Here is a 27,168-nt window from a genome sequence, read left to right on the forward strand (position 1 = left end):
CTTCCTCAGTCACCGCTGGCCTCCGCGGGGTCTGCGGCCACGGGCCGGGACTAGGACTGGGTGGAGTGAAGAAGCACAGCTTCTATTCTTAGTACGTTCCTAGCCACTCTGAAATCTCCTGGTCACAAATTATGGCCTCCTGTCTTTTAAAATAGATTTTCACTCACAGAATTCATAGAAAATACCTCAGAATCAAAAAGAGATATGTAAGTTATTACATAAAGCTAATTTCATTTTGAAAGTAATTTTAGGTAAAAAGTATTATACATGTTCACAAATTTAGCTATAAAGAGGGCTTAAAATACCTTTCACTGCAGATGTAGTTGGAAGGGTACATCTTATAATTTGTAGACTATTCATTACTAGTGTTAAAATCAGAAAATTTGAATTTTAAAAATCAAATTTGTCCAAACTTGAAAATGATTATCTTGACAAAAATTAGTAATTAGTAAACAGATCTAAACTGATGACAAGTTACATATTAACTCTTGTAAAATTATCTTTAAATTTAAATAACATAATTAGTAATTTCTGCTTGAAAATTATTGACTGAAAGTAAAAAGAAACAATTATATATTCTTCATCTTCATCATACTTGTTAGTAAGAAAATCAGAAGGCTGTATGCTCACATCAGGACCAACTTATCTACTATGCACACAATGCTGAAATGAGGCTCACAATAAAGATTCAGGAAAATATTTACTTTCTTCTAGAATGAGAAGAATGAAAAGGTCAGTTAGATTAAAAACAGTTTCAATATATAACATTATCTACCATTATACCCAAACAAAATATCAATTTTAATTTTGTTCTACAAAAAAATCTTTATGTAGCCCTACTACAAATGAAATCCTTCCAATTCAGAAGCCTCCCTAGGAGGCTGGCACTGTGTTATCTTGCCAAAGCAAGAGATGGCCAATGGTGTTCTAGCTCAGCCTGGGAAATGACTCCTTCCCTGGGCAGGGATGTAGGACTGAGCAGGCTTCCCACTGGCTGCTGACACTGCCTGGAGGCTCCAGCATAGAGCCAGAGCTGCAGCAACTGCAAAGTTTTCTCTCATTCTCAGAGTACTTGGTTTCTTTTCCCTTTGTAACATTTAGAAATATATACTCATAAATGCCAAATTTTTCATACAGTTCATTTTTGCATGAAATGTTAGAGCTGACAACTCATTTTCTCCACACAGAAGGATTTTTAAACTATGAATAATCAATTGGAAACAGCAAAATATAAAGATCTGCAAGTGGAAGAAGAAGCGCCCTTCCGAGCAGCATGTCCACTGGCAGCCATGTGGTGCCATGTAGAGAATGAGACCCATTCTGCCCAGTCTGGGACAGTGTGCGCACAGCAGAGTGGCTGTCCTCGGTCTACATCTACCCGCACCGTCCCCTGTGCCCACGCACCCTACACAGGTCTCTGTGCAAGGACACCTGTGGGGATGCCACCTGTCATGAGGTAGAGAACTCAGTCCACATTTCCACAGAGGCTGTGGAAACAAAGAAACTTCAGAAGACATGCTGTTGTTTTTCCTGGAGTCCACGACTCGTGCTGGCACAGGCTGCCAACTGCAGAGCACTCGAGCCTGCAGATGCACGAGGCTGTCTGCTTCCAGGCTGCGCTTCCACAGCAGCAGCTGGATAAAAGCTCTCCCCGCTTCTCAACAGCAACCACTGTGGCAAAGGCAAAGACTGAACTAAAAGACCTCATTCACAGGGCCAGAAAGCCCAAATAGGCCAACCCGGCAGCCAGCTTCCCCTGCAAACAGTCTGTCTCTTTGAAAGGTCTCTACAGCTCGGTCCTTCCTCTATCACTCACACGTATTCCTTTACACCCTGTTCTCTAGAAAACCAGTAAAGCTCAGTGGTAATTCTATACTGCTTTATTTTGTTGTTAATGTGTTTTCTGTTGGTTTTGTTTTGTCATTACCAAGATCTGAAAAGGCTAAAAAGTGAAAAATCATGTCTCTGGCTCTGGCAAAATTAACAGTGCCAGTGGTCATACATTCAGTTGTTCAAGATCATTAGACCGCACAACTGACAACACTGAGCAGGGTCGTGAAAAGCTACAGGTTACTCAGGACAAATGAGGTATTTGTTTGTTTGTTTGTCTTCTTTGACTAAATAAGAAAAGCCGGATTAGCTCCCCACATCTGATGGTCTCCTCCCTGGAACCAATTTTCTTACCAGCACAGTCGAAGGCATCCATAAACACTTCACTTTCCAAGAGACCACAAAAGATAATTCTGGGATAGCCCCATACACACATAAATAATAATAATAATAATAAAAAAACCAGCACAGGGTCGCAACAATGGGCTCACAAGAGTAGGCTAAAGGGACCTGTCCCTCCAAAAGTCCCTAGAGAACAAAAGAAACCTCAGAACCTTGAGTATACAGCACCGTGTTACAGAATCTGCAGCAAATCTTTTCTTTTGCACACAGCCGCAAACCCAATTTGACCATTTCCCCGAAATAAAGCTTCACATGATGTTTTCCACTGGGTGTGGCCCCTCCTCCACTTGGCTGCACGACACCCAACCTCTGTCAACCTTCAGACTATGTCCTCTCTCACATACGGGTGCCAGTGATAGGCACAACACCACTCCTACAGATCCCACACTTTCACTGGCAAATGCCCTGCTGTGAAAGTAAAATTGAAGAGCAGAAGTTCAATGTACTCTGCTTTCTGTGTGGGCTACTTTTATGTCGACTTGATAGCTAGAGTCATTGTGGAAGAGGGAGCCTCAATTGAAAACATGCCACAATCAGATTAGCTTGTGGGTAAGCATGTGGTGCACTTTCTTGACAATTGACGGGGGCAGGCCCAACTTACTGTAGGCACTGCCACTTCTGGGCTGGTGGTCCTGGGTGCTATCAGAAAGCAGGCTAAGCAAGTCATGAGGAGCAAGTCAGTAAACAGAGTTCCTCCATGACCTCTGAGTCAGTTCCTGCCTCCAGGTTCCTGCTCTGACTTCCCTGGATGATGGACTAACAGCTCTAAGATAAAACAGGCCCTTTCCTCCCCATGATGCTTTTGGTCATTATGATTTATCGTAGCTCTAGAAACCCTAACTAATGAACTTTCTCAGGGATCTGCAAGCATGCCAGGATAGGACTGCCCAGAAAGTGAAGGTCTCCAATGCCAACTTCCAGATCCCACACAGAGTTAACAGATCCCACCAGATATCTGATCGCTTAGTACTAACTTCAGCATAAGTGTTTCCACAGGAAGGGTTACAAAGTCATAGGAAAAATACTGATGGAAAAAATGCAATTCGTGGATTACAGGATAAGAAGAAGATGGTTAAACTTTAAATCAGGAAGGTTTTAAAGTTTAAAACCTAAAAGAAAAGAAATTCATATAAATTCTCCTTTTCAAAAAGCTCAATATTTGTTTCTCTCTGGCATACAAATAATTTGTGCACTCCTAGCTTCTAATACTCTTTCTAAGAAGTAAATGTTTCTGAGGCAGATTCTAATTAAATCTTTTTTATTTTAAGTGAACCGACACATGAAAAATGATACAAGACCCTCAAAGGTTAATGGGTGAAGGCATATCAGGACCTAGATATTCACATAATTCCTTCCATAACAATTTAAATACAAATTTTAAAGTTATACCCAATTCTTGCTACAGGAAATCATTCATTTTATTTTAATAGCAGCATACTAATAGACTTCCATCACCATAGTAACACACCTGGGATAGTTCATGTGAGAGCTCATTTGCTTAGTTTTGAAGTTGGGGCTTCTAGCAGTATACTAGCTGAGACCTGAGGGGAGTATCTAACTGAACATGTTATCTTCATGTCTGGGAAGCAAATAAAGGTGAGGCTTCAGTCCCATACGTCCATTAAGAGAACACTAAATGACTTAAAGAATGTCCACAAAGCCCCACCCCCTCAACATTTCATCACTTCCAACACTGCCATCCTGGGGACAAAGACTTCAGTGCCTTTTGGAAACACACATATACTACAGCAAGCAGAAGAATCAGAGCTGATCACATCTATTTGAAAGACAAGCTATAATTTAAGCTTGTCAACTTCTTTTTCAAAAAATAAATAAATAAATTCCCTCTCATTCAAACTGATTCAATGGGTACAAATGAAAATGGGGGTTGGGGAAACGGCTCAGCTGGTAAAGTGCTTGTCTCACAACCATAAAGGCCTGGATTTGGATCTCCAGCACCCCCATAAAAAGTTGGGCCCAGTGGCATGTATCTGTAACCCCTAGTGAGACAGGTAGGTCCCTAAATCTTGCTGACAAGCCAGTCTAACTGAAATGGCACACTCCAAGTTCAGGAAAGGACTCGGTCTAACAATCCGCTTGCCTGAGGAAGATACCCTATCAGCCTCAAGCCGCCCATCCAAGCTACACTCACACATGCACCCCCACACACAAACATATACACCACATACAAATACAACCCCAAAACAACTAAAAGAGAAGAAAGGAGAATGGATGATGGTCCATTTTGTGAAACTGACTACACAGCAGGAGACAACAGGGTGAGAAAAGGTTTGACTCTGTGCAATAAGGTGCTGGGGGTGATGTGCTCAAGAGGGTGCTGAGGGAAAACCTGGGCTCAGGAGATCAACCTAAAACTCACCAGCGAATCCACAATTAACTGTAGCTACATCTGTGGGAAAGTTGTCACGAATGAGCCAGAACTAGGAGGAGGCCTAGAGAACTGTTCAGACTGCATGAAGTGTGTGCCCTGATGATCTTTACCAGTGGAAGACAATCAAGGAGTAGCTCAAAGAGGAGACAGAGAAATAAGACACAGATCCCTCTCAAGATACAGCCACAAATTGGGCAAGAAAAAGGCAGGTGGTAGTTGAGGAAGGGGCTGAAGATGGTGTGGAAATACCCCATATTGTTTTTGTTTTTTAAGAACCTGAATGCGGTATCCAGCAAACTACTAGTGACAACTGAAGGAGCAAGGGGAACTTTCCATGACAAAAAAATGAAATTAAGGAATTTATGACCATTCATCCCGCTCTGTAGAAGATATCAGAAGAAATACTTAGGTCTAAAGAAAACTTTAGACATAACCAAGAAGACAAAAGAAACAAATAAACAACTCTAGAACACTCAAACAAAAGAGATCTAATAGAAGATCACAAAAACAACAAAATGACAGGAATTAATGCATAACATTCCATGGTAACTCTTAATAATTTCTACTTCCTAATGAGAGGAACAGGTCAGAAAACAGGATTCAGTTGTTTTGTGGTTTTTTTGTTTTTGTTTTTGCTGACTCCAAAAAACACACCCCATGACCAAGATATACATCCCCTTAAGGTAAATTTTGGGGGAAAGGTATTCCAAGCAAAGGAACCAAGAAATAAGCAGAGATGGCTATTCTAATATCTGACCAAATCAATTTCAAGCCACTACAAAAGGCAAAAGGAGATAGATAGGCAAAAGGTAAGGAGGGACAATTTATTCTCATTAAAGGGAAATCAAACAACAGGATATTAAAGTCCTAGACATACATGCATCAAACACAGGAGTAACCAATCTCACATGCGCACGCATACACACACACACACACACACACAAATTAGACTTAAAGCCATAGATTAACACCAACACAGTTATAGTGATAATTTCAATACTGACACTCACTAATAAGCAGGTAATCTGGAAAGAAACTAAATAGAAAACTTGAAATAAATGACATCATAAATCAAATGGTTCTAACAGGTATGCATTTACAGAACATTCTACCCAAACACTAAAGAATACATGTTCTCAGTGGCCTGTGGGACCACACTTTAGGATACAAAGCGAGCTTCAGTAAATAGAGGAACATTAAAACTATATTCCACACCATCTGACCACCATGCAATAAAGATGGCGAGCAACAACAAAAGAAAAGACAGAAAGTACACAGGTTCTGGAAGCTGAAGAAGATTCTACTAAACTGAAATTGGATGAAGAAGCAATCAAGACAGAGATTTTAAAATTCCTAGAATTTTAATGAAAATGAAAAGACAAAGTAGAAACAGCCTTTGTCAAAATTCAACAACCACTCATGATAAAAGTCTTGGGGAGAGAAGAGGTATACTGGGATATTAGGTCTGAACATAGTAAGACGTATACAGGAAGCACACATCCTACACAGAAAACCAAACGACAAAACCTAGAGGTCCTTTAAACTCAGCCTTCTCATCAGTTACTTCTCTTCCTGGGAACCCGCCCAAGACAAGTGAAAGGTGTGTGCTTCTGTGCTAGATTCCCACACAGAATGTGGAAGATAAACCCTGTCCAAATAGAATAAACAAGACTCATGACAACCTAAGGGCACACACTGAGAGGTCAGAGTACACACCAAACTGAGTTTACATTACTGCTTTATAACTAATAGAATACATTTATGGATACCCCAGGAGCTGTGCTCACTCATCACGACACCAGAATGAAGGCACCACAGTACCACCAATCTGTCCCTTCCAATCATGATCAATCTTCTCTGAGTAACCAGCATTTCCTACAAGTAAGGTGTGTCATTTGAACACAAGGTGAAAAGAGGAAAGGAAATGGAGACTTGTCTCAGCAAAGGCTGAACGGTCAGGCATCACTATCGGACCACTTCTCGGAAACATGACTGCTCTGAGAAGGCTTTCTCCAAGACCCAGAATGCAATGTGTAGACAAACCCACAAAACCAGTCACTTGATTTATCAAAAAAAGGCAATGCAATACATGAATAAAAGACCCCATTTTCAAATAAATGGTGCTGAGGGAATCATTTGCATGTAAATATATAAAACATATTTAATATAAATATGTATTTCTAGTTAATATAAATACATGGTATAAATTTTTATTTAATATTAGTGCATACAAATGATATGAATAATATAAAATATGTATATATTCCACATAGAATATGAAAAGTAAAGCAAAGATTACAAGTTAATTAATGAAAATCTTCATGGTCAAAAAACGAGATTTCTTTAAAAAAGGACACAAAAACCATAATCATAACTGAAAATGTTAATAAATTTGGTTTCACAAAAATTAGAAATTGTTTTTCATTACAAGATAGCCTCTCAGGACAATGAAGAGACAAGCCATACCCAGGAGAAGACATTTACACGTCTATATCTCACAAAAGACACATGCAGAAAACATAAAGTTACGCAAATCAATTAAAAAAAATTCAAACAGGCAAGGGAGTCAAACTGGCCTTTAAAAAAAAAGAAACAAAGACAATATCCAAATGATCAAGAAACATGAAAAAGTTCTCAATATCACACTCACCAGAACATTCAACCAGAAAACCACAGTAATGTTCCATTAATCACATAGCCATGAAAATAACTACAAAAAAAACCCACTGATAATACAAATTATGTATATTTGGAGCAATTAGAAGTATTCAACCTGTTTAGTATTTAAAACATTTTAACTAGCTAGGAAAATTGCTTGGCAGTGTCTACTACAGCAAACACAATTATGTGCTATGAAAGAGATTAGTATTTTTAATAAATAAAAAATGATTTATGGGACCATATATAAGCAATGAAAGCCTTAAAACAAGGCTTTCTATACAAGAAATGTATAGATTTCTTGTAACCAACTATTAAATGCCTCAAAAATAAGTATATCCTTCATGGCATTATTTCATTAACCCCGAACTGAGAGACCAGAATGATTCTGCTGGCAGCTAGAATGAATGGCTCCATAGGCAGGAGGGTGGAGACACCTAAACAACTCATTAGTACTTTTCAAGAATAAACATTAAAATATAAAATAACTCGAAAAATCATAAGTACCATGACTACAGGAGAAGAGGTTTGGAAAGAGAAGAAACATCAAAGGAAGCAGGAGACCACAGGGGGACAGTCATAAAGCTCGACTCTAACGGCGGCTACAAACAGGCCACTTTGCCCTTTTGTGGCCACACTAATTGGTAAAAAGCAACTAAAGCTTCATGAGCAATATTCATAAAAAGTGTGCAACGTTTCCTGGCCATTTTCAATCAGAGAGCAGAAACCTGCTACCCATCTCGTCCTCTAAGGAGACAGACCAGACTCCCGCCAGCTCGCTCTTCTGCACTCTTTATAAACAGAGTACATGCATACATGCGTAGAGTGTGTATGCAGGCAGATATCTACAGCACAAAAAAAGATCCACAAAACTGCTATCTGTAAGACCACATTTTGTTCTATTAATAACCACATACTGCAATATTACAGAACAAATTTTCCAATTCTGTTATACTGGTATGCAAATAAATTAATTCAACCATAACCAGGACCTAAATATACTTACTAACTCTAGTGACAGGATTTTATGTGATCACTTTCCACTCTGAAAATACCATGAGTCTTCACTATTGGTGTGTTTTAAATCCAGCTGCTTAGTTCTGGGGATATTTACACCTGCAGCTTTCAACTCAGTATATTTAGCACACTACAAAATGCCCAAATACTGACTTCACAGTCAAGGAAAATGCTTTGCACATCAGGCAGAACTTAGGGCATTGCAGCCAGGACTGCAACTCTAAAATCAGTTAAGCATATGTGGTTTCTTCTAACATTAAGAAGCCAGAATGGCTTGGGCAAATAAGAGTTAAATGAGTAGGTATAATTTAAAAAAAAAAAAATCTATATTTCAGAAGTTAGAGTAGAAAAAAAATGGTGAAACAGAAAACAAAACAAACAAAAAAGCCCACATGGACTTTCAAAGACAGACAAATTTGGTCTGGATGCTGACTTTGCCCATGTAAACTCTCAATCCTTGCCTGTAAAGAAGATGATGTCTCATTGCAAGTTCTGGGGAGAGAGGTGTGAAATGGTGACCATGAAACATCTGTTTCTCTTTACCTAATCCATCCACTGCAATAAAGGACTGGATTTCTAGCATCAGATGACAAAACAAACTGAGAGAACAGAGATTCCCATTCCAACACTGCATATCAGAGCCTTGCACTGCTTCTTTAGTATTAATTCCACAGCACTCCCAATAAACACCTTTGACATTCCAATATCAATGAATAAAAGTGTAAGTAATTTAACTCCTTAAAAAGAAACAAAAGCTGAGCAGAAACTATGTAAGTTGCTTTTAAAAACCCAAATACCAGGAAAGAGATTAAGAGCTTTAACAGACAGTAACACTCTCTGGCTATGCTATTTAAACTCTTAGACCAAAACATAAAAATTCAAAGGTCCATTCTTGATTCAGGAACATAAAAGGGACAGATTATTCGGCCTCATCAGAACAATTCTGAAAGGAATGAAATTTCTCGACTCAACTTTATATGAAAGATTTTCCTTATTATTTTCAAATAATTTTTAAAAATTAAGTGCATGGAAAAAATTCTTTTTGAAGAACACAGCACATGAAGTGGTATGTTCCAATGAGAATCACTTGGAGTTAAATCTAATAATCTCTTCAAAAAAAATGTTGAGTTGTCATTCATCAGAACTTATTAACTCACATTTGGGGCGCACACACACACGCACACACACTTAAATACACACTTTCCATAAGACATTGAACTTTTCCATAAAGTCAGGGAGTAAATAAGACACAGGTACCTATGAGGTAGAGAGGCGGAGCAGTATGAAAATACGGGTGAAGCTGGAGCTAGAAGGTTCATACTAACTGAGAAGCAACCAACCAAACAACACCCTAGGAGTGACAGAGGAGAACGTACTCCAAGCAGAGAAAGGCTAGGCTTTGATAGAAGGTCATCCCACCCAGCTCCAAATGAGATACTTCTGGAGTGAATGGAGACACTATTAAATATTTGCAGAGACAAAAAATAAATAAATAAATAAAAACCCAGACTTTCCCAAGCCAGTCAAGACAAATGAGAATGTCATGCAGCTGTGGCCACTTACACACGTTCAACTGTACTAAAACACAGGATTCAGAAAAGCACCTAAATAGTTCACTCTCCAAAGCATCAACAGCACAGACCTAGAAAGTTTCTCGGCGCTTTTTTGTTACTGCCTTCCAACACAGGCACAGTACCAATGAACTCCAATTCCAATGACCCTGAAGGAGCCAGCTCATTACAGAACAACCTGAAGCGAGTAATGGGAGAGGAAAACCATGCTGGACGATGCTCAGGGAGTTCCGACTGCCTGCCACGCACTGAGCACACCTCCTCTCACTGCGTCTCCACAGTGCTGGGAGAGGGTCTTATCCTCCTCATTTAGATATGGGCACACAGGGCCACACTGAAAGCATGCGGGGAGTCAGATGATCTGCCATCCTCTCATTTAACTCCAGTGCTGTGCCTTATGAATAATCCAAACAAGTACCACACAGCCAGGGTGCAGCCAAGTTGAGAGGGGTCCTAGAATACATTTTACCTAATAAACCCTGCCATGGTCAAGTACTACAGGCCAGAGAACCCTGCTCTGATGTTGTAGAGTACAAAGGTGCCAAGTGTCTACCAACAGCCTGAATTCACCTGACTGTCAGGTCAATGCAATTAACTATACGCTTTGTGAACCCCAATGTTTCAGAGTTATCCTGACATAAGGGGGAAAGAGGGGTGTGACTATATTTCTCCAGGGGCTCTGGCATACTCATATGCCAAACATAACCTTCCTGATTCATTATTATCAGCAGAAAAAAAGCCCTGGGTTGTGTGGCTTACATGGTTTCTATATATAATACTTTCAGCCATTCACGTGTCCTTCTGGTGAAAATACTTGCATACCACAAATAAAAACAAAAAGGAGCTGAACTAACACAGAGGTATAGCAGTTGAGTAGGAAATACCATCCAAAACTTAATATTTAAGGGATTTGGGGACCAATACATACATCTAAAAAGAAACTACAAATGTTCATTTTATATTTGCATTATGGCTACAAATAGTATTGCTATATCTATCAAAAATTCAAAATTTGATAACTTAAGCCTTAAAACCAAACAGTATAAGTTAAACCCCTTATAGAACAGCCTGGACTACAGAAGGAAGTAAACTGATTTGGGAAGAGAATATTCTAAGAAAACAATCAACTAATTAAACAATTTCCCACCGATTGACTGCATGGATTTGATTTAAAATGCAAATCATATAAAAGACTAAAAGAAGGAAACGCAAAGGGTGGGCAAGAGACTGCACTGCGTATGAACGACGCACTCTGACTACTCTGGGACAAGCTCTTTAGCTGGAACAGTCAGTCGTGCTCTGACCCCAACAGTTACTGGGTCTACATGCATCAGTACAGCGTAAAGTGCAGAGCCGCTGCCTGGCCCCATCTGGATCTGCCTATCTATTCAGACAATTCACTTTGTGATCCAGTTTCTACGTGCCTAGCAAGCAGTTGCCTTTGTTTCTCCTTGTGTAAAAAGGGGAAAGAAAAGCAAGAGACTAACGTTAAATACAGACATTAAGTTCTAATTCAGAAAAAGGAAAAAAAGTTACTGAGCCCTGTACTTTATCAGTGCAGAACTGACCAATGCTAGTCTCTGTCTGCAAAGAGCTCAATTAACTAAACCATGCCCCCGTATAATGCTTGAATATGAAAAACAGAGTTCTTTAAAAGTCTGATGTTCTTCCTGCTCAGGAGCTCAGCATCGAGGCAGAAGAATATATGTTTCTATAAAGATTGCAAGACCCTTTCTTCTACTCAAAATATACAATCCTATATTAAGAAAAACAAAGTCGGTGTGAAGCTGGAGGCCTGGCCACGTAGTTCGGACGGGTGATGAGACAGCTGCTCGGCTGTGTTATCTATCAACAACTTCTCCAGCAGAGACAGAGTCCTCCCCCTCCAACAGCCTGTACATTTAAAAGAGAAAATCAGATCTGGTATCCTGGACCAACAAGGCTTCCTTACTTACACAAAAAGTGTAAATGGATAGAGTGATCTAAAGAAAATGAAACATGGCCACAGTCAAGAGACATACTGCATGCAGCTCCAGCACAAGACACAGAGCTAGCCTCTCTACTCTACCTCCTCCACCCTCTGTGGGTGACATGGGACCATGTCAGAGTCAGGGAAGGCCATCACACTTTTCACATGTCCTGCCACAGTGAGAGTTCAGTAAGCGGCGGTTACTGTTACTTCATCTGAACACCAAGTAATGCAATAGCTGCACACCTCAGTATGGAAAAGGCCCCGCATCGAAAGCTGCCGCACTCGAAGAATGTGGAGACGACGGGAGGATGACAAAGAGATCTGGGGGGAGGGATGAAGAGAGTTGGTCAAAGGCTCTGCAGGTTGACTCTGGTAATGACTAGGAGACTCCATCCATTGCTACAGCTCATAAAACTGATACCAAGTGCAACTGCAAACACAGAACCCTTTCGAGTGCAAAGTATTTTATTAGTTCTGATTAAAACAAACCACCAAAATTAACACAGTCATACTCATACATTTATTTCTAAAACAAACCTAAGGCCCCAAATATTATTTCACATTTTAATTAATGAATAAACTATGTATGAAAAAAATAAGTGGCCATCTGAAAAATTAACCAAATTATCTATTTGAAAATAAAGTAGAGGCCGGGCGGTGGTGGCGCACGCCTTTAATCCCAGCACTTGGGAGGCAGAGGCAGGCGGATCTCTGTGAGTTCGAGACCAGCCTGGTCTACAAGAGCTAGTTCCAGGACAGGCTCCAAAACCACAGAGAAACCCTGTCTCGAAAAACCAAAAAAAAAAAAAAAAGAAAGAAAATAAAGTAGATTGTATTGAGTAGTGTGCCCAAGTGAACTACGGAAAGAGAAAATGAAAGTGGTGTTTTCATTTACTAGATTACTGAAGATGACAGACACAACTTCGTCCCTAAGAATCCAGCAATGTGACTCTACAGACTACCTCAGGAACATACTTTTGTTTTCAGTAAGTTAAAGAGAGCTTTAACTATCTGCCAGTGCTTTCCACAACTTTCATACCATCTCAAAGCATCTATCAAATGTTCTATAAGACCTCTCTTGATTTTATCAAGATTGCTACCATAACTGAAGAGCTCTTTTATTGTAGAGCTGTGTATCTGTTTGGGGAGGAAAAAAAAAAAACATTTAACAATAATTTCTTGCTCGTTGCTATTTATAAAACAGATGAAACACCAAAGAAATTATTTTAATAAGTAGACTTCTGATCCACTTACCATGTGTTTCTGAGCACGCCAATCATGTCAGTGTTCCGCCTTCCTTCCACCACCACTATCACGTGTGTCCCTCACTCTGACTTAGTGTGACCCTGACCTAACAGGATGTGAAGCCTGAGAAGTAGAAGGCAGAAAAGGAGCACACGGCTGCCAGCAGCCAACACACGCCACACACACTAGCCTCTGGCCCTCGGCCACTGCCCTGTGCTGTCTTCAGCACCCAGCTTAGGAAGAACCTATGAAACCAAGACAACACCTCTATGGTCTTTCCCCATGAGCTCCGCTTGAGCTTACGCGCCTGTGTTATTTCTGAACAAAAGCGAAATATAATTTCTGTACTCCTGTGGCAAAGGCACCTGTGCAGCACTCATTGTTTTGTGGAACTTGATATTAAATTAAGAGGCTTCTTTATTCTTTAAGATATTATCTTTACACTATATAATGTGTCTTTAGGAAGTACAACACTAAATCCCTAAAATCTTGATGCTCCAAGACACCAATTCACAAAGACACATAACTACTTACCTACCTAGAGTGGCCTTTCTTTACTGTATTGTAGGTACAATCAACTTCCAACACTACTTCCATCATTTTCCAGAACGGTTAAGAAAAAAATAAGTTGAAATAAAGACCAGAAAGGGGAATCTGTCAAGTCATCTTACTCGGTACAAGATACTACGATATGATTGGTAAATCCAAAACCACCTGTTTTAGAAAGCACTTTGAGAAAAAACATGAACTTCCTCCCCATTCCCCTAGCCCTACAGTAAATAACTTGCTGAGCGCCTGCAATGAGCCTGGCGCTGTGTTTCTACGGCATCATGTTGAATAAAAAGCTAACTGGCTCCTTTAAAATGAAGAAAAAGGAAAGCATAACTTTGACACTCAGAATTCAAAATAAGTAGCACCGCCATTTCCCAAGCAGTGATTCTGAACAGTGCGCCCTTTTCGTTGGGTTTCTACAGCCTTCTGTGGTGAAGCAGTTCCAAGGACGCAACCTCAAGTTCACATCCTTCTGTCTTAGCTTCCAAAACAACAAAACCACAACACTGCTCCTAGCCATCAGTGTTCCCTATGAATTTCAACGTGGAGACGAACAAATTCCAGCTTTTTACACGTGAAAACAAGCCCTCAAAACCCTCAGAAGGAAAAGTTGTGAAGACTAAGCAAGTCTCTGAAACCATCACATAAAATTTTATTACTATTACAATGTAAAATCACCACAAACATTTGTTAACCAATAAAAAACAAAAATATCATAGTTCCGCAAATGGAATCAATAATCATATATACTTGAAAACAAACTACATACTAGAAGACAAGATGCCACTAAAAGCTACCCAGGCAATGAAGACACTACTTCTCTTGGTTTTAAAGTTTGCTGCAGGAAGGTGATGTCCGGATCGTTAAAACCTTCCACTGTGCCTGCCTCCCTCCCACATAGAGACCAAGCAAGCAGATGACAAGGGGAACACAGCTTCTCAGCGGCCTCCGAGCAGCAAGCGGTGGGTTTCAGAGATGAAGCAGAGGTTCGTAACACAGAGTCACTTTCACAGGACTAGATTTCTGAACTTCGAGTCCCACCAGAGCCACCTCTGCCGCTGTGACTCTCTGGGTTATCAGCGAGAGGGATGTGAGCTGCACTGCTGATGTGCACTGCTCCTCACTGCCCTGTCCTAAAGCCCCCTTCATTTTCCATGAGCAACAATCCATAGCTGCTCCAAAATTAAGCAAGTCAAATGGGTCGATCAGGCCCAAGGCTCTTCCCAACTTGTCAACTTTCTTCTCTACGGCATGTCACAAGAAATATTTTTATGTTGCAAACTAAACTGTAATATTTGAAGGAAACCACCAAAAACTCTTAATGTCACTTCTTGAAATTTAAAATTCACAAAACAACTGGTGGTTTTCTAAATAGCACCATGGGGGGAAAAAAAGTAAAACCATTGCAAAGGAACTTGCTGATCTGGAGGCCTGCCTATGGCAGCTCGGAAGGAATTAAATTGTGCGGGAACTGTAATCTCCCAGAGCTTTTGAGCCTAAAACAGAGGAAATCTGCCCTTCTGTTTCCTTTCTCCACATAATTAAAGGAGGGGGATATACAGCTTACATTCTCCAATTATGATTGCTTGCTAGGGGCAACTGATTACAATGTAGATTAGAAACCTATTAAATAATATATGTTCATTGTCTGAGGTTTTAAGAAAATATTTTCACATGATCCCTGTCTTTAAAATTCAACAGCGACCTTAGCGGGAGTGTGCCACCAGGCTAAGCTGCTGTTGAAAACCATGTCCTACCCAGGCAGGTACAGGCCCATTTAATTCCAAGTCGATCCGGAGAGGTGACAGCCCCAAGTTGCTCTGGGAACGTCAGAGCACAGCTCTCATGCACATTCCAGATCACCTCTCCATTCTTCCCCAATGCCAAAGGCTTCCAATCCCAGCTCCAGCACTCCAAACACCCTCGCTTCCCCTTTGCAACGGGCTCACTCTGCATCGCCTCCTTCCGCCACCGCTTCCCCGGGCGGGCGGGGAAAGCGAGCCCAAGGACGCGCGCGGGTCTCCAACCTACCTTGATGATGCTGCTCCGGCGCGGCAGGCCGCCCGGCTTGCTGTCCCTGGGGACGGGACCGGCCGGGCTAGGGGTCCGCGCGAGCGCCACGCCTCGAGGTCCCCTGGCGGGGCTGGCCCGGGCTTCGTCCCCGGACACGCCGAGGCTGCAGTCTCCGTTGGAAACCCCGCCGCTGTCACAGCGCGCCCGCCCGTGGCCGAGGCGACCTCCCCCGCCGCCGCCGCCGCCTTCCCCGGCTCCAGCTTTCAGGGCGCCCTTGGCGCCGAGGGCCGGGCCCGGGGAGGTGGGCAGGGCCTCGCCTGCGGCGCCCCGGCCACACTCCGCCATGGGCGCCCCACGACCCGCCTGCACAAAGCCGCGTCCCCGCGTCCCCGCGCCGCCTCGGGCCGCCTCGCGCGGCCCCTCCTCCTCGCCGCCTCCCGCCGCCGCCTCGGCCGCTTCTTCCGCTTTTTCTTTTCTTTTCTTTTTTTTTTTCTTTCTTCCTCTTTCTGATTTAGATGTGACGCGTGTGGCGAGCTGGCCTCCCGCACGGAGGGCGTCGTGCCGGCCGAATCACCTCTGGGGTCCTGCCGGGGTCGGGGAGAGACAGAGAGGGGAGAGAGTCAGCTCGGGCGGCGGCGGCGCGGCTGCCGGCACCTGGGGAAGGAAAACACGCCCCGGCACACGCGCCGCTGCGGGCGCCAAAAATAACGCGCGCGCGCCGGCGCCCACCGCCGCGCGCCGCGTCCCCTCAGGCCGGGCGTCCGCGCGGGCTCGCAGCGGTGTCCCTCGCGCCCACTCCGCGGCGCCCGAAGCGCTGGCGGCACGCGGAGGCGCGTCGGTCGCGCGGGGCTCCCGGGCTCCCGGCTCCGCCCAGGCCCGTCAGTCCCCTCAGGGCTCAGCCGAGGCCCAGGGCGGCTGGCGACGGCCCCCGGGCCCACCGCGACTTACCCGCGGCCATCGCCTCCCGAGCTTCGCGCCGCCCCCTACAGGCCGCGGGGACCCGACCCGGCCCGGGTCGCGGCCGGCCGTTAGGATTGTGGTCTCCCAGGCCGGGTCAGCGGGCGCAGGTCGTACCCCACCGCCAACTGTCAGTCATCATCGGAAGCCATCCCCGGCCCGAGGCACAGCGTGCACGCGGGTCGGGACGACCGAAGGTCCTGGGCCGTGGGCTTGGCTGCTGCACCTGGTGTCCAGCCTCAGCCCAGCACTCGGAACCCGGTCCCTTCCCACCCAGTTCCCGCTGGGCTTCCTCGGTGGAGCGGACCCATTTTCTATGCAGAAACAGTTCTCTTGTGTGCTCTTGGACTGCTAAACTCAACGGACATGATGACTGCTTGCCAGGATCTGGGGTAGGGCTGGCAGGCGTTGAGAGACAGAGGACATCTGCAGGGTTTATTTGCCTCTGGGTTGCCCTGCCACGGTCGGGGGTGGGGTATCACTCTAGTTCCTCCCTGTCCGTGTCCTTCCTAATCCTGCGCCCAAGGATGCTTGTTCTTCCAATCCCTCGTGGGTACCATCCAAATCAAGCACGTCTTTTGGGACAGGATCAAAAATTAGTGATCAACGTGCAGCTCCCACATGCAATACTTTCCCTAAACCTCCATTCCTGGAGCCAAGGAAGAGGGTGGGACCACTATGCAGCCTAACGGAAGCACTGGCAAGACCTCTGCACCGCTGATACCAGAGGCTCCACCTTTCCATCCCATGCACTCCGAGGGCCAAGTTCATGCCTGACTCTGGCACCCCAGTTTTTTTTTTTTCTTCTCACTGTGCATTTCCTTTTTGTTTCCCCGAGCACAGGAGAAACTGAGAGTCCACTGGGACTGAACTTTGAGACCTTGCCCTCATTTGCCAAGAGGCCTTTAAAGAAATTAGCTTCACGATCATAAACATACCCACCCTTGCCCCAGAAACATCAAAACCTTCCCTGTTATTCCTGCGGTGTCTTCATTCCTCTGATCCTCTGGCACGCTTTTGTAACCTACTGGACAGAGTCAAACTGGCCTACACACTAACATATTTTCTAGACAACGTTTCAATTGTTGTTTTCCGCCCCACCCCTCCATGCCAACTGCTTTCCTAGTTGAGCTTCAAAACTTTTTTTGTCTTGTGACAGTTTTGCAGGGAAATACTTTCAAATAATTCAGTTTCTCAAGTGCTCTATCAGATCGGCAGTCATGGTTCTGTATGTTGTGAGACAGAGGACAGCATGCAGGGAGGGGTCTTACTGGCGAAGTTCCCTAGTACTGACATTTGCATGTTTGCAAGGGTCACCTGGAGAGTCCTGCCCTTTCTCTGCACTCTAATTCTCTGCATTCTATGTGTCAACAACAGAACGCTGTGACCAACAAAGTATCTTCAACTCTTACCTTGAGTGCTCTGGGCTGGGCAGGTGCACGCTGAGGATGGAACACCCAGAGTGGGTTGCTTAGGTGCTGGTGGTGGTGGAGGAGGAGGAGGGGGAGGAGGAGGTGGTGGTGGTGGTGGTTTGTGATGCTGCCATCCAATGCACCCTCCTGATCCCCTCCAAAACGAGTACCGATCTACTTCATTCCAGGTCCCCAACAGATCATATTAGGGAGAGTTCATTGAAATGAACTTGGCATTTAACTTAACTGTCCCCAAAGCATCTTGGCAGAGCTATAGCTAATGATGGTGGAGGTCTGTGCCAGGTTTGGATTTATCCTGGACCTACGTGGTTGTCTCCCTCAAGCCACTGCTCACACGTGAGAGAGGTACCTGTTCCACAAACAGCCAACTGGTACCCTTACTTGGTTCCTGGGACACGCGATTCTTGGACCCCTACTTGCTTCTCAAGCTCAACCATCACAAGTGCAGTAAGTAAGCAATTGTTTCTCCTGCTTCCTGCCTCTGCCTCTGCAGTTACTAAGTGATTGCTTCCCATCATTCCTCTTCCCTGAGCAATGTTATTAAAGAAATTGTAAATATTATGCCAAACTCCTTGCTGAAGTGTTTCATGGCATTGTAAAATTCATAGAAGTTAGAGCTAGAAAAGGAGCCAAAAGGCAGTCATTCAAGAAATACTGTTAGCATTTCTTTTCAACTAATTTTCAGCACAAAGCAATAAAATATGCTCATGTCGTTGATAAATTCGCTCTTCTGGATAACGCTAAGTGTTGCTGTCAGTTTATAGTATCCATACAATAATGGCTGAATTCTGAGAAGCAACTTGTTCATGTTTAAAGTCAACAAATACGTTTATAATCTCACTCTAGCGTGCCAGCAACTCACAACGTTGACTCTCTTAGGCCTTCACATTTCAATCACCTCAGCTTTTAATTGTCGTTCTTCACCAGACTGTCTTCCGTGTGTTTGCATTATTAATTTGATGCTAGGTCCGGAGCTATTCAGGGTCCCTGGTCCATAATAAACTTTCAGTCTCCCCAGATAACCCCGATGCTGTTTACAGACGCCTCGCTGTCACTTACACCCCGCAGGTTAGGAATTGGGATCTGGTTTCCAGTTCACAGGGTCTAATGTTACGACTCCAGATTTTTCTGACTCGCTGAGCGCTTGGACTCCACATAATTTTCTCCTCAACGTATTATGACAACGTTGGCTTCCCAAGCCCCACTCTCATCTTATTTTCTGTGCGTCTCTAAAGATGCAGTCCAGTTCCAGGACCGTCCTGTTTCACTGCTCCACACAGGTCTAAGGTGAAGGCTAGCTGGAACAGAAACAAAATGCTCTGCGAGAGCAGCAGATGATATCAAAGTGCTGGTCCATGCAAGGTGCCCACTGGCTTCCTGAGTCTCATCTATTATGACCCTGAACCTTACATTGTGTTTATTTAACACCATCATTAACAACAAGAAATACGCAATGACCCTTTCCCTCTGGGCACTTCTGTGGCAAGTTAGACCTGCCAAAAGTTTTCGTTTCCATATTCTTACTCTCCTTTGGCACTAAAAGACCTTCAACCGCTTTCCTCGGATCTGTCCTCTACAAGTACATATGGCTGCCAAGAAACTATGCACTCAGTGAATTGTATCAGTGCTTTCCAGCCAGGAGAAACCACCTCGTGAATTCATCAAATTTCCTCAGTGGATATTGAATTAGGTGGCACTTTGAGGTAATCTATTAATTACTGGGGATTCAATAAAAATATTCTATTTTAAAAGCAACAATATGATAGACTAATACAATTTCCCCCCAAAGGTACTTGTTTATCACACTATGTTTTAATTCTTTCTTGTATACTTGAGTGCTTTTATGTTATTATTTTATTATAGGAGTCATTGGGCATTGCAAACACAAACGTGTGTGTGCCCGATAGGTAATGGACATGTCCATAGAGTTCTAGAATTTATAGTCTTCAACAATGGCATACTTTGCTTATAAAATACAGAGGAATATCCTGCCTGGTTCATCTATGGTTTTCTAATTTTCATAGGTTCTTGACACAAGAAACATGTCAGCATTCTTCTGTCTCTGGGGAAGATGTGAACATGCTGATGAATACTCTCATTCAGCCAGTGGGGAACAGCAATGTGCTGGAGCGAAGACTCGAAGCAGCTGGTCACTGCTTCCGGGGAGAAGTGCCGGCCCAAGCAGACAGCTTTGTCTTATTTTTCCAGAGAAGCCATAAATCTGGAATATAAAACTTGGTATTTATTCAGTTGATTTTCTTACAGATATCACAAAATGAAAAAGGTTTTGGTGTGTTTATTACTAATGTTATTATTAATATTTTTGAGACAGTCTCTTACTTACTGTAGTCCAGACTGATCTGGAAATCACTAGGTATCCCAGGCTAGTCTGAAACTCTTGGTAATCCTCCTGGGTGCTGGGATTATAGACACCATATCCATCTTTATTCTTTCTAAGGTTTATGAAAAGACCTGTTTTCTCCCATTTCACCTTCAATGTCATGATAAGCAATAGCTTAGGAAAATCCTTCTAAACTTGAATTTCTTTATATCATGCTAACATGGTTTTTAAGGACACATTTATTTTCATGAATGTTAGCAGTCAAATATCCAATGTGCAGTGTGTTGCTCCAGCCCGTTCCCTTCATCTACCGTCTCCCACTTGCAACCTTAGAAATATTTCATCTCTGAAACCTGAAGCCAGAGACCCACTATCTAGCCAAAAACTTTGCCATTTCCTCAGTCCCGTTCCAATGTGCTTTCTGTTTCTATAATAAAAACCACGAGCAAAAGTAACTTGAAGAAAAGGTTTGGTTCACTTTATACTTCTATGTCAGGGTGCACTGTGTGGTGCGGGTCGATTTAAGAAAGAAGGCTCTCCAAGATGAAATCTTAAGGCCTATGTGGCAGCAGGAAGGTCCAGCCTCTCTGGTGGACTTGACCCCAAACAGCCATACAAAGGCATATTTATTGAAAGTTACACAAAGTATTTCCTCATACCAAGGTCCCTAATCTAATTTACTTGTCTTTCTAAAGGAAAGCATCACATGCCCTCAGGACTCTAGTCCTTTATTATGTATCATATTATTGCAATACACAATAATATAAGAGCCTCAGGTGTGCCTTCAGTGTCTTGAGACCAAAATCATGAGATGGCTGTGGTGCCCCTTTACCAAAACAGACACTGTTTTCCACAAGGATTCTTTTTTTTTTTTTTTTTTTTCTGGTTTTTCGAGACAGGGTTTCTCTGTAGCTTTGGAGCCTGTCCTGGAACTAGCTCTTGTAGGCCAGGCTGGCCTCGAACTCCCAGAGATCTGCCTGCCTCTGCCTCCCGAGTGCTGGAATTAAAGGCGTGTGCCACCACCGCCCCGCTCCACAAGGATTCTTCAAGGTCAAAGAACTTCTACTATCTAGTGAGTCTGCTAAATTACTACAACGCTTCCAGGTCACTGTGTGAACTCATGACAGGAACTCAAGGCAGAAGCTAGAAGCAGAAACCATACCGCACACTGCTTGCTTGCTCGCTCACTAGCTGGGGACTGTGGCGCAGTGAGCTGGGCCTTCCCACATCCGTCATTAAACAGGATATCCATCCTCCAGGCATCCCATTCTGTCCCTGGGCTCTCTTACACTGCTTCTGCCTGAACGGTGGTGGGGAGCACACTGAGTAGCAGTCGAAGAAAACTGCATTCTCACTGGCATGCTAGGCCCTTCTTATCCTTGCCCTCCAGTGCCCACTTTGCCAGTGTAAATCTCTATGTAGATGCCATCGTGGCCTTCTCCATGCATACTCCAAGGTGCCACTCAGCTAAAGCAAACAATGTAGCCAAGCTATCTGAACTGTCTGACAACCATGACTTTTGTCTCTAGTAGAGTCCTTGGGGCTTTTAGACAACATTGCTACTGAGCACAGATCTTTGCTCAGTTCTCCACACTGCTGGTCTTTTGATTTGGCCCTTGGCTCCCTAGCAGTTGCCCGAGAATTCTTATACTGACAGTAAACTTCCTCCACTCTGCCTGCCCTTACCTCCACACACCCCTCCTGTGGTCTAAAGTTAGGTTCCAATGAGAAACTGTGTGTTAGGTGTGATTAGTAGGCGCCTCTCTTAGAACGTGATTGGGCTTTAGGAGACCATAGAGTTTTGTTAGTTTCTTCTGAGTGTAAGGTGGACCCTTCCCGATAGGGTCCATGCCAGTGCCAAACACATAAGAACAAGAAGAAATCAAGACCTTTGGAAACAGCCTCAGTCTCGTCTCTAGTATCATAAAGCATAGGAGAGCAGGTGCCTCCAGAAGATGGGGCCACAGTTGGTGGTGGGCACTTGGCTCTTGTGCACAACATCCCAGCCGAGAAGAAGAAAGTGCTCCAGCTGTGCTCAAGACCCTGGCTTCTTAGACTATGGGTAGCAAGTCTCTATGGGGGTCATATAAGTGAGTATAGGGGTCACAAAAATCAGGCCACGGTAAAAAGGTTTAGCACATATGATCAAAATTTCATTCCAGGTCAAATGCATGACTAATGTGAGGTTCTGGCAGCACTAGCCCACGCTGCATCAGGTGACTTCACCACAGCCTTGGATCTGAAAGTGCATTTTGCACTCTTGGACACCCTGTGCCGCCCCCAAGGAATGCTGCCAGGAGCAGTGCAGCTCAGCCTGACACTGCCATGTGCTAAGAGCTGTGTAGATAGAAATGTTCTGCTCTTAGATAAATGGTGGTTTAATTACAGAAAACAATGACTTCTAATGTTTTCCTCCACATATAAATATCTATTAGTGTACTGGATCATGTTGAATTTAGAGTGATTTGTTTTTAAAATTGCCTTTTAAGTTGTTGGTTTGAGCTTCGTTTTTTAACTGTTAAATGAATTTTGACCTGAAATTAATATAATTTTCAGAAATTTCTGAAATGGCCCTATACATCTGCCATTTTCTGCTACATATTTATGCAAAGCAGTATCCTTTGCACTGACATTCATAAAATCAAATTTTCAATCAATTCTGGGAAGCATTGAAGATGTTCCTTCATTGAACACATCCTGCTAACACACAGCAAGATTTAAATCAGTAAATGTCATCTATATTCCCGCATACATGGATAGCATAAAGATTTTGGGAGTGAAAAGAGAACAGGAACGGAAAGGTTTACGGAGCTCTGCTCGAGGCCATGAGAAGGGCACACAAGCTCAGGGCGGAGATGACGTCATCAGACACACCCTAAACTGGACTCCGAGGGCAGAATCACTAGGTAGCCAACTTGAATTTACTCTGTGTGGTTTTAAGTCTCTGACAGTGTTAGCTAAGAGCGATTGTGTCAATCATAGCTCCCCTCCACTGTGGCAGTATGGGTAAAAGAACATTCTATGAAGAAAAGAAGACACTTCCACACCTCACTCCTAGCCAGCATGGTACTCACAACAGCTGATGAGAGATGCCAGAGCCCCGTGGACCCTTGGGTTGAAGAGGCCAAGGCACCTATGGAAGGAGGTGGAGGCTGCTCTCTCCTAATCTCACTGACATGAGGCAGGTCCTCCCTCTCCTGCCTTTTTCTTCACTCTGTTTCTCTCTCCGTGGCTACCTTCCTTCCACGTATTAGTATGCCGCAGGCTGCCTTTCCTAAAACCTTAACGGTCTGTCTTCTCGCTCTCCCTTCCCTCACGTGAGACTCCTCTGTCTAGGAAATACCCTGCTGGGTGAGCCTCACTTCTTTCTCTGTTTTCAGGCTGCAGTGTCTACCCTCTGCCCTTTCCTTCTGGAACTGCCCTCACAGAGATCCTAGTGTATATCCCAGTGAACACATTCAGTGCTGTTCTCTAGGGGTTTTGTTGTTGTTGTTGTTGACTTTTCTGGAACATTTGATACTAACTCCTCTACTGTTGACATGTTCCCTGGTCCTGCCAAGGTTCTGGGCCTGACTAAGCCACACATCAGCTTTAATATATTACATCCAAACTCAGACCTATTTTCCTATACTCTGTATGTCATTCAGAAGTGTTCAACCCATGTGGTAGCGTCATGGAAAAAGTCAGCAATAGCCATCTCCTGATTCTGTTGCTCCACTTGATCACGGAGGCATCACAATCAGCCTAGAAACACCTCTCAAGCCCATTCCCACCTGAATGAACCTTTCACGGTGTCATGGCGTTTCACTCCTGCTTCCCCTGCCTGCCCTGCTCCCTTCCAGGATCCAGCCACCTGGTTCTCCAACTCCAACAGAGTGATCCCGGGGAGGGCAGGGGAAATCACTCTTCAAATCTGAAACTCTCCAACAGTTTCAAGAAAACTTCATTTTCTTATGGATATTCACGTTTCTTTCTAGTAGAGTCTCCTGCTTCAATGTACACTGTCTTTGAGAGAAAGCCAAATCTTGTCTGTGGTGTCTGCTAGGTATAGAATTCCTTTCTTCTCACGCCATTAGAAGTAGAAGGCATCCTTCAAGAAGCATGTTTCTTCCTTTTATAGCATATTTTAATGCCAAAAATATAATTAATTACGCTTTCAAGATTCTTGAAGCACTAAGTTCATACCTCCACAATGGCTCTCATTAAAATATGTCTCATTCATTTATTTATGAATCCTTCCCCCATGAGTCAGCTCCTCTTAAAGCTTCTGCTCCATGCTGTTAGTCAGCCTTCGACTTTTCATAGGATTTACCCTCAAACTGCACCAACCCATGGTTTGATATACCATAGATTGCTAATAAATTTGCAGATTTTAATTAATGGCTTTTTAATTAATTAATTAATTAGTTAATGACTATTAGTACTCATAATTAATACTCATAAACCCCTCTCTTGTTTTCTAAGGCCTCTTTCTTGGTTATGTTGAGTTTATCTATTATCTACTGCATATACATTAACAGTTCCATTAAAAATAAATTTATGGAGCAGTTCAGGCCTCGCTATAGGACATTAAAACCCCTGACCTATATTTGAGAGTAGGCTATAACAAAGTCCTATCAGACCAAACACACCACCCCTTCAGCTTGCACACTCCCCAACTACATAATTATTCAAAATTTCCCACACAAACAATACATAACACCAGAGGGGATGAGCTCTCCATGCTCTACTGCAAAAGGAACAAATGACCTGGCCAATGGAAGCTTCCCTGAGCAGCCCCCAGTTACACATGTTAATAACAACAAAAACCAAATGGCAAAGTCCACCTTGTTCGTGATGGAAGCCTCTATGAGGCACAAAGGTTAGCTTAATCATGTCACGCAAAGGCTCACCACAATGTACTCTACCCTCTATGGGACTTGAGAAGGGACATAGGGAAGGCAGTGGAGGGGTTTGGGGCAAATGAAAAGACCGAGAGTAGCTGTCAGCCAGGGGACAGAAACACCAGAGGAACACAGAAAGGAAGCCAGGCTTGTGTGAGCTAGGCTTAGAGGAAGTGCTGGAACTGACTTGCTACATGGGGGTCAGAGGTCACACTGGGGAAGCTGACAGCACAAGCCACAGGGCATCTTAGTTTCCGTCTTCATCAGCGTCCTGTACACACAGCCCTTATACTATTTACATGCTGTTAAGGCACTGTGGGGAGGTAGACTCAAGTGAACTTTGAATCCTTGAATTCATATGCTATCATATGAATCATGGACCTTGAGCTAGATTGGGATGAAGGTTAACACTCCCTGCAGTTCCTTCAGTCACTGGAATGCATTAGAGCTTTGGAATTTCCTTTACATGGGACCCTTGAGAACTGAGAAGGCAATTATCCACCAGAATGGTAGGGGCAGCTCCAGCCCCAAGGCAAAAGGTCACATTGAAGGACTCTCTGGGTTGACCTGCTGGTTCTGGGTATTCAATCACAGATTTTTGACTGTATCATTGAAGTCAAATTAAATGTCATAACACCACCAGCAGCCCTCAGGGGCCCCCTCCAACTCTAGCTAGTCTACTTTAGTGGAATTACTATTTGGTGTGATGCAATGAAATGGTTTAGCCTTTTTTCCAAAAGCAAAGTTCTCTCCTGTGGAGTTTTGGTATCTGGAAACCAAATATCTTTGTCATCATGTATTTCCAGAATCTGAGTTCTAACAGTTTACTTAACGGGCCCATTTCCCCTACCTTGTAAGTTAGGGTCCCGTCCTCTCTCTATCGTTAAGTCAGAGATCCCGGATTACTTGGTCAATTACAGACACCTTTTTCCAGATGCAGTAACGTCTTTGATGCTGTGGGCTTGCTGTGTTTGTGATGATTAAGAGCAGTTAGAACTACACAGTGGCTCACAACTGTCTATAACTACAGTTCTAAGGGACCCGACACCCTCACACAGACGCAAAACACATAGGCAAAACACCAAAGCACCAAAAAATAGAAAGAAAGAAATAACCATTGAAACGGAACAGTTAGGAATATGGTCCAAAGCAAGAGCGATGTGACCACAGTGTGTGAAGCATTTGCCTTCATCATTCAGTTCTGCTGCGGGTGCTTTCGGGCCTCAACCTTCCGTATTCTCCAGGGTCAGGCTTCTTGCCTCACAGAAGCACACACTGAGCCAGCTCCCTGTTCCTTGCCCACCATCTCTGTAAGAAGACCTTATTAGTCTGCACTGATACTTCAGCCATAAAAGTCATCCTCACGGTCTCCACTGCACCTCTTTTTCCATTTGAGCATGCAGCTTAGCTCAAAGGTCCTCCCTAAGACCTTTCCTCTGTAGCGCTCGGTAAACACAATCTACTGCTGTGCCTCTTTCTTTTCAGGGAATTCAAGCCCTCGTCTGCTTAGGCTAGTAGAAAGCACCCTGCCTGGGTGACTCAGCTCAGACCTTAGGCACTCTGCTTGGCAGTCAGTCACTGCTTGAGGTAAAGCAAATCCTTTAAGCCTTGGGGATTTTATTTTTCCACCTTGGCCACATGGGAATAAAAATGATAGCTGGGTAGGGAAGCGGTGACATGACTCAGAAGGTAAAAGTGCTTGTGGCCTGAAGAGCAGATTTCAACCCCGAGGACATACCTGGTGAAGGGAGAGAAGCAGCTCCTGAAGCAATACACATACTACACACACACACACCACACACATGCGCACACACATGTACACATGCATGCATATACACACAAATAAATGTAATAAAAATGTTTTAAATAAAAATAAAAAATAATTCACAAGACAGAGGCAGA

The 27,168-nt window shown here is 43.5% G+C and overlaps 1 protein-coding gene across 2 annotated transcripts in view; it reads right to left on the reverse strand.

Annotated features, from left to right (window-relative positions):
- Nucleotides 1–16,704, reverse strand: part of Plcl2 (phospholipase C like 2) — a 179,072-nt gene extending 162,368 nt beyond the window's left edge. The window contains exons 1-2 of one of the 2 annotated variants that reach the window (XM_057794697.1): nt 16,601–16,704; nt 15,671–16,236 (exon numbers count right to left, since the gene is read on the reverse strand). In XM_057794697.1, coding sequence (XP_057650680.1) covers nt 15,671–15,997 — 327 coding nt within the window. In that variant the 5' untranslated portion in view covers nt 15,998–16,236; nt 16,601–16,704. Of the gene's footprint in view, nt 1–15,670; nt 16,473–16,600 lie in introns of those variants that run through there. The other variant, XM_057794696.1, reaches the window with a different exon arrangement.
- Between the last annotated feature and the right edge of the window lie 10,464 nt (nt 16,705–27,168).

Source organism: Chionomys nivalis, chromosome 19 (genome assembly GCF_950005125.1).
Source record: "Chionomys nivalis chromosome 19, mChiNiv1.1, whole genome shotgun sequence".
In the NCBI taxonomy this organism is placed as follows: Eukaryota; Metazoa; Chordata; class Mammalia; order Rodentia; family Cricetidae; genus Chionomys; species Chionomys nivalis.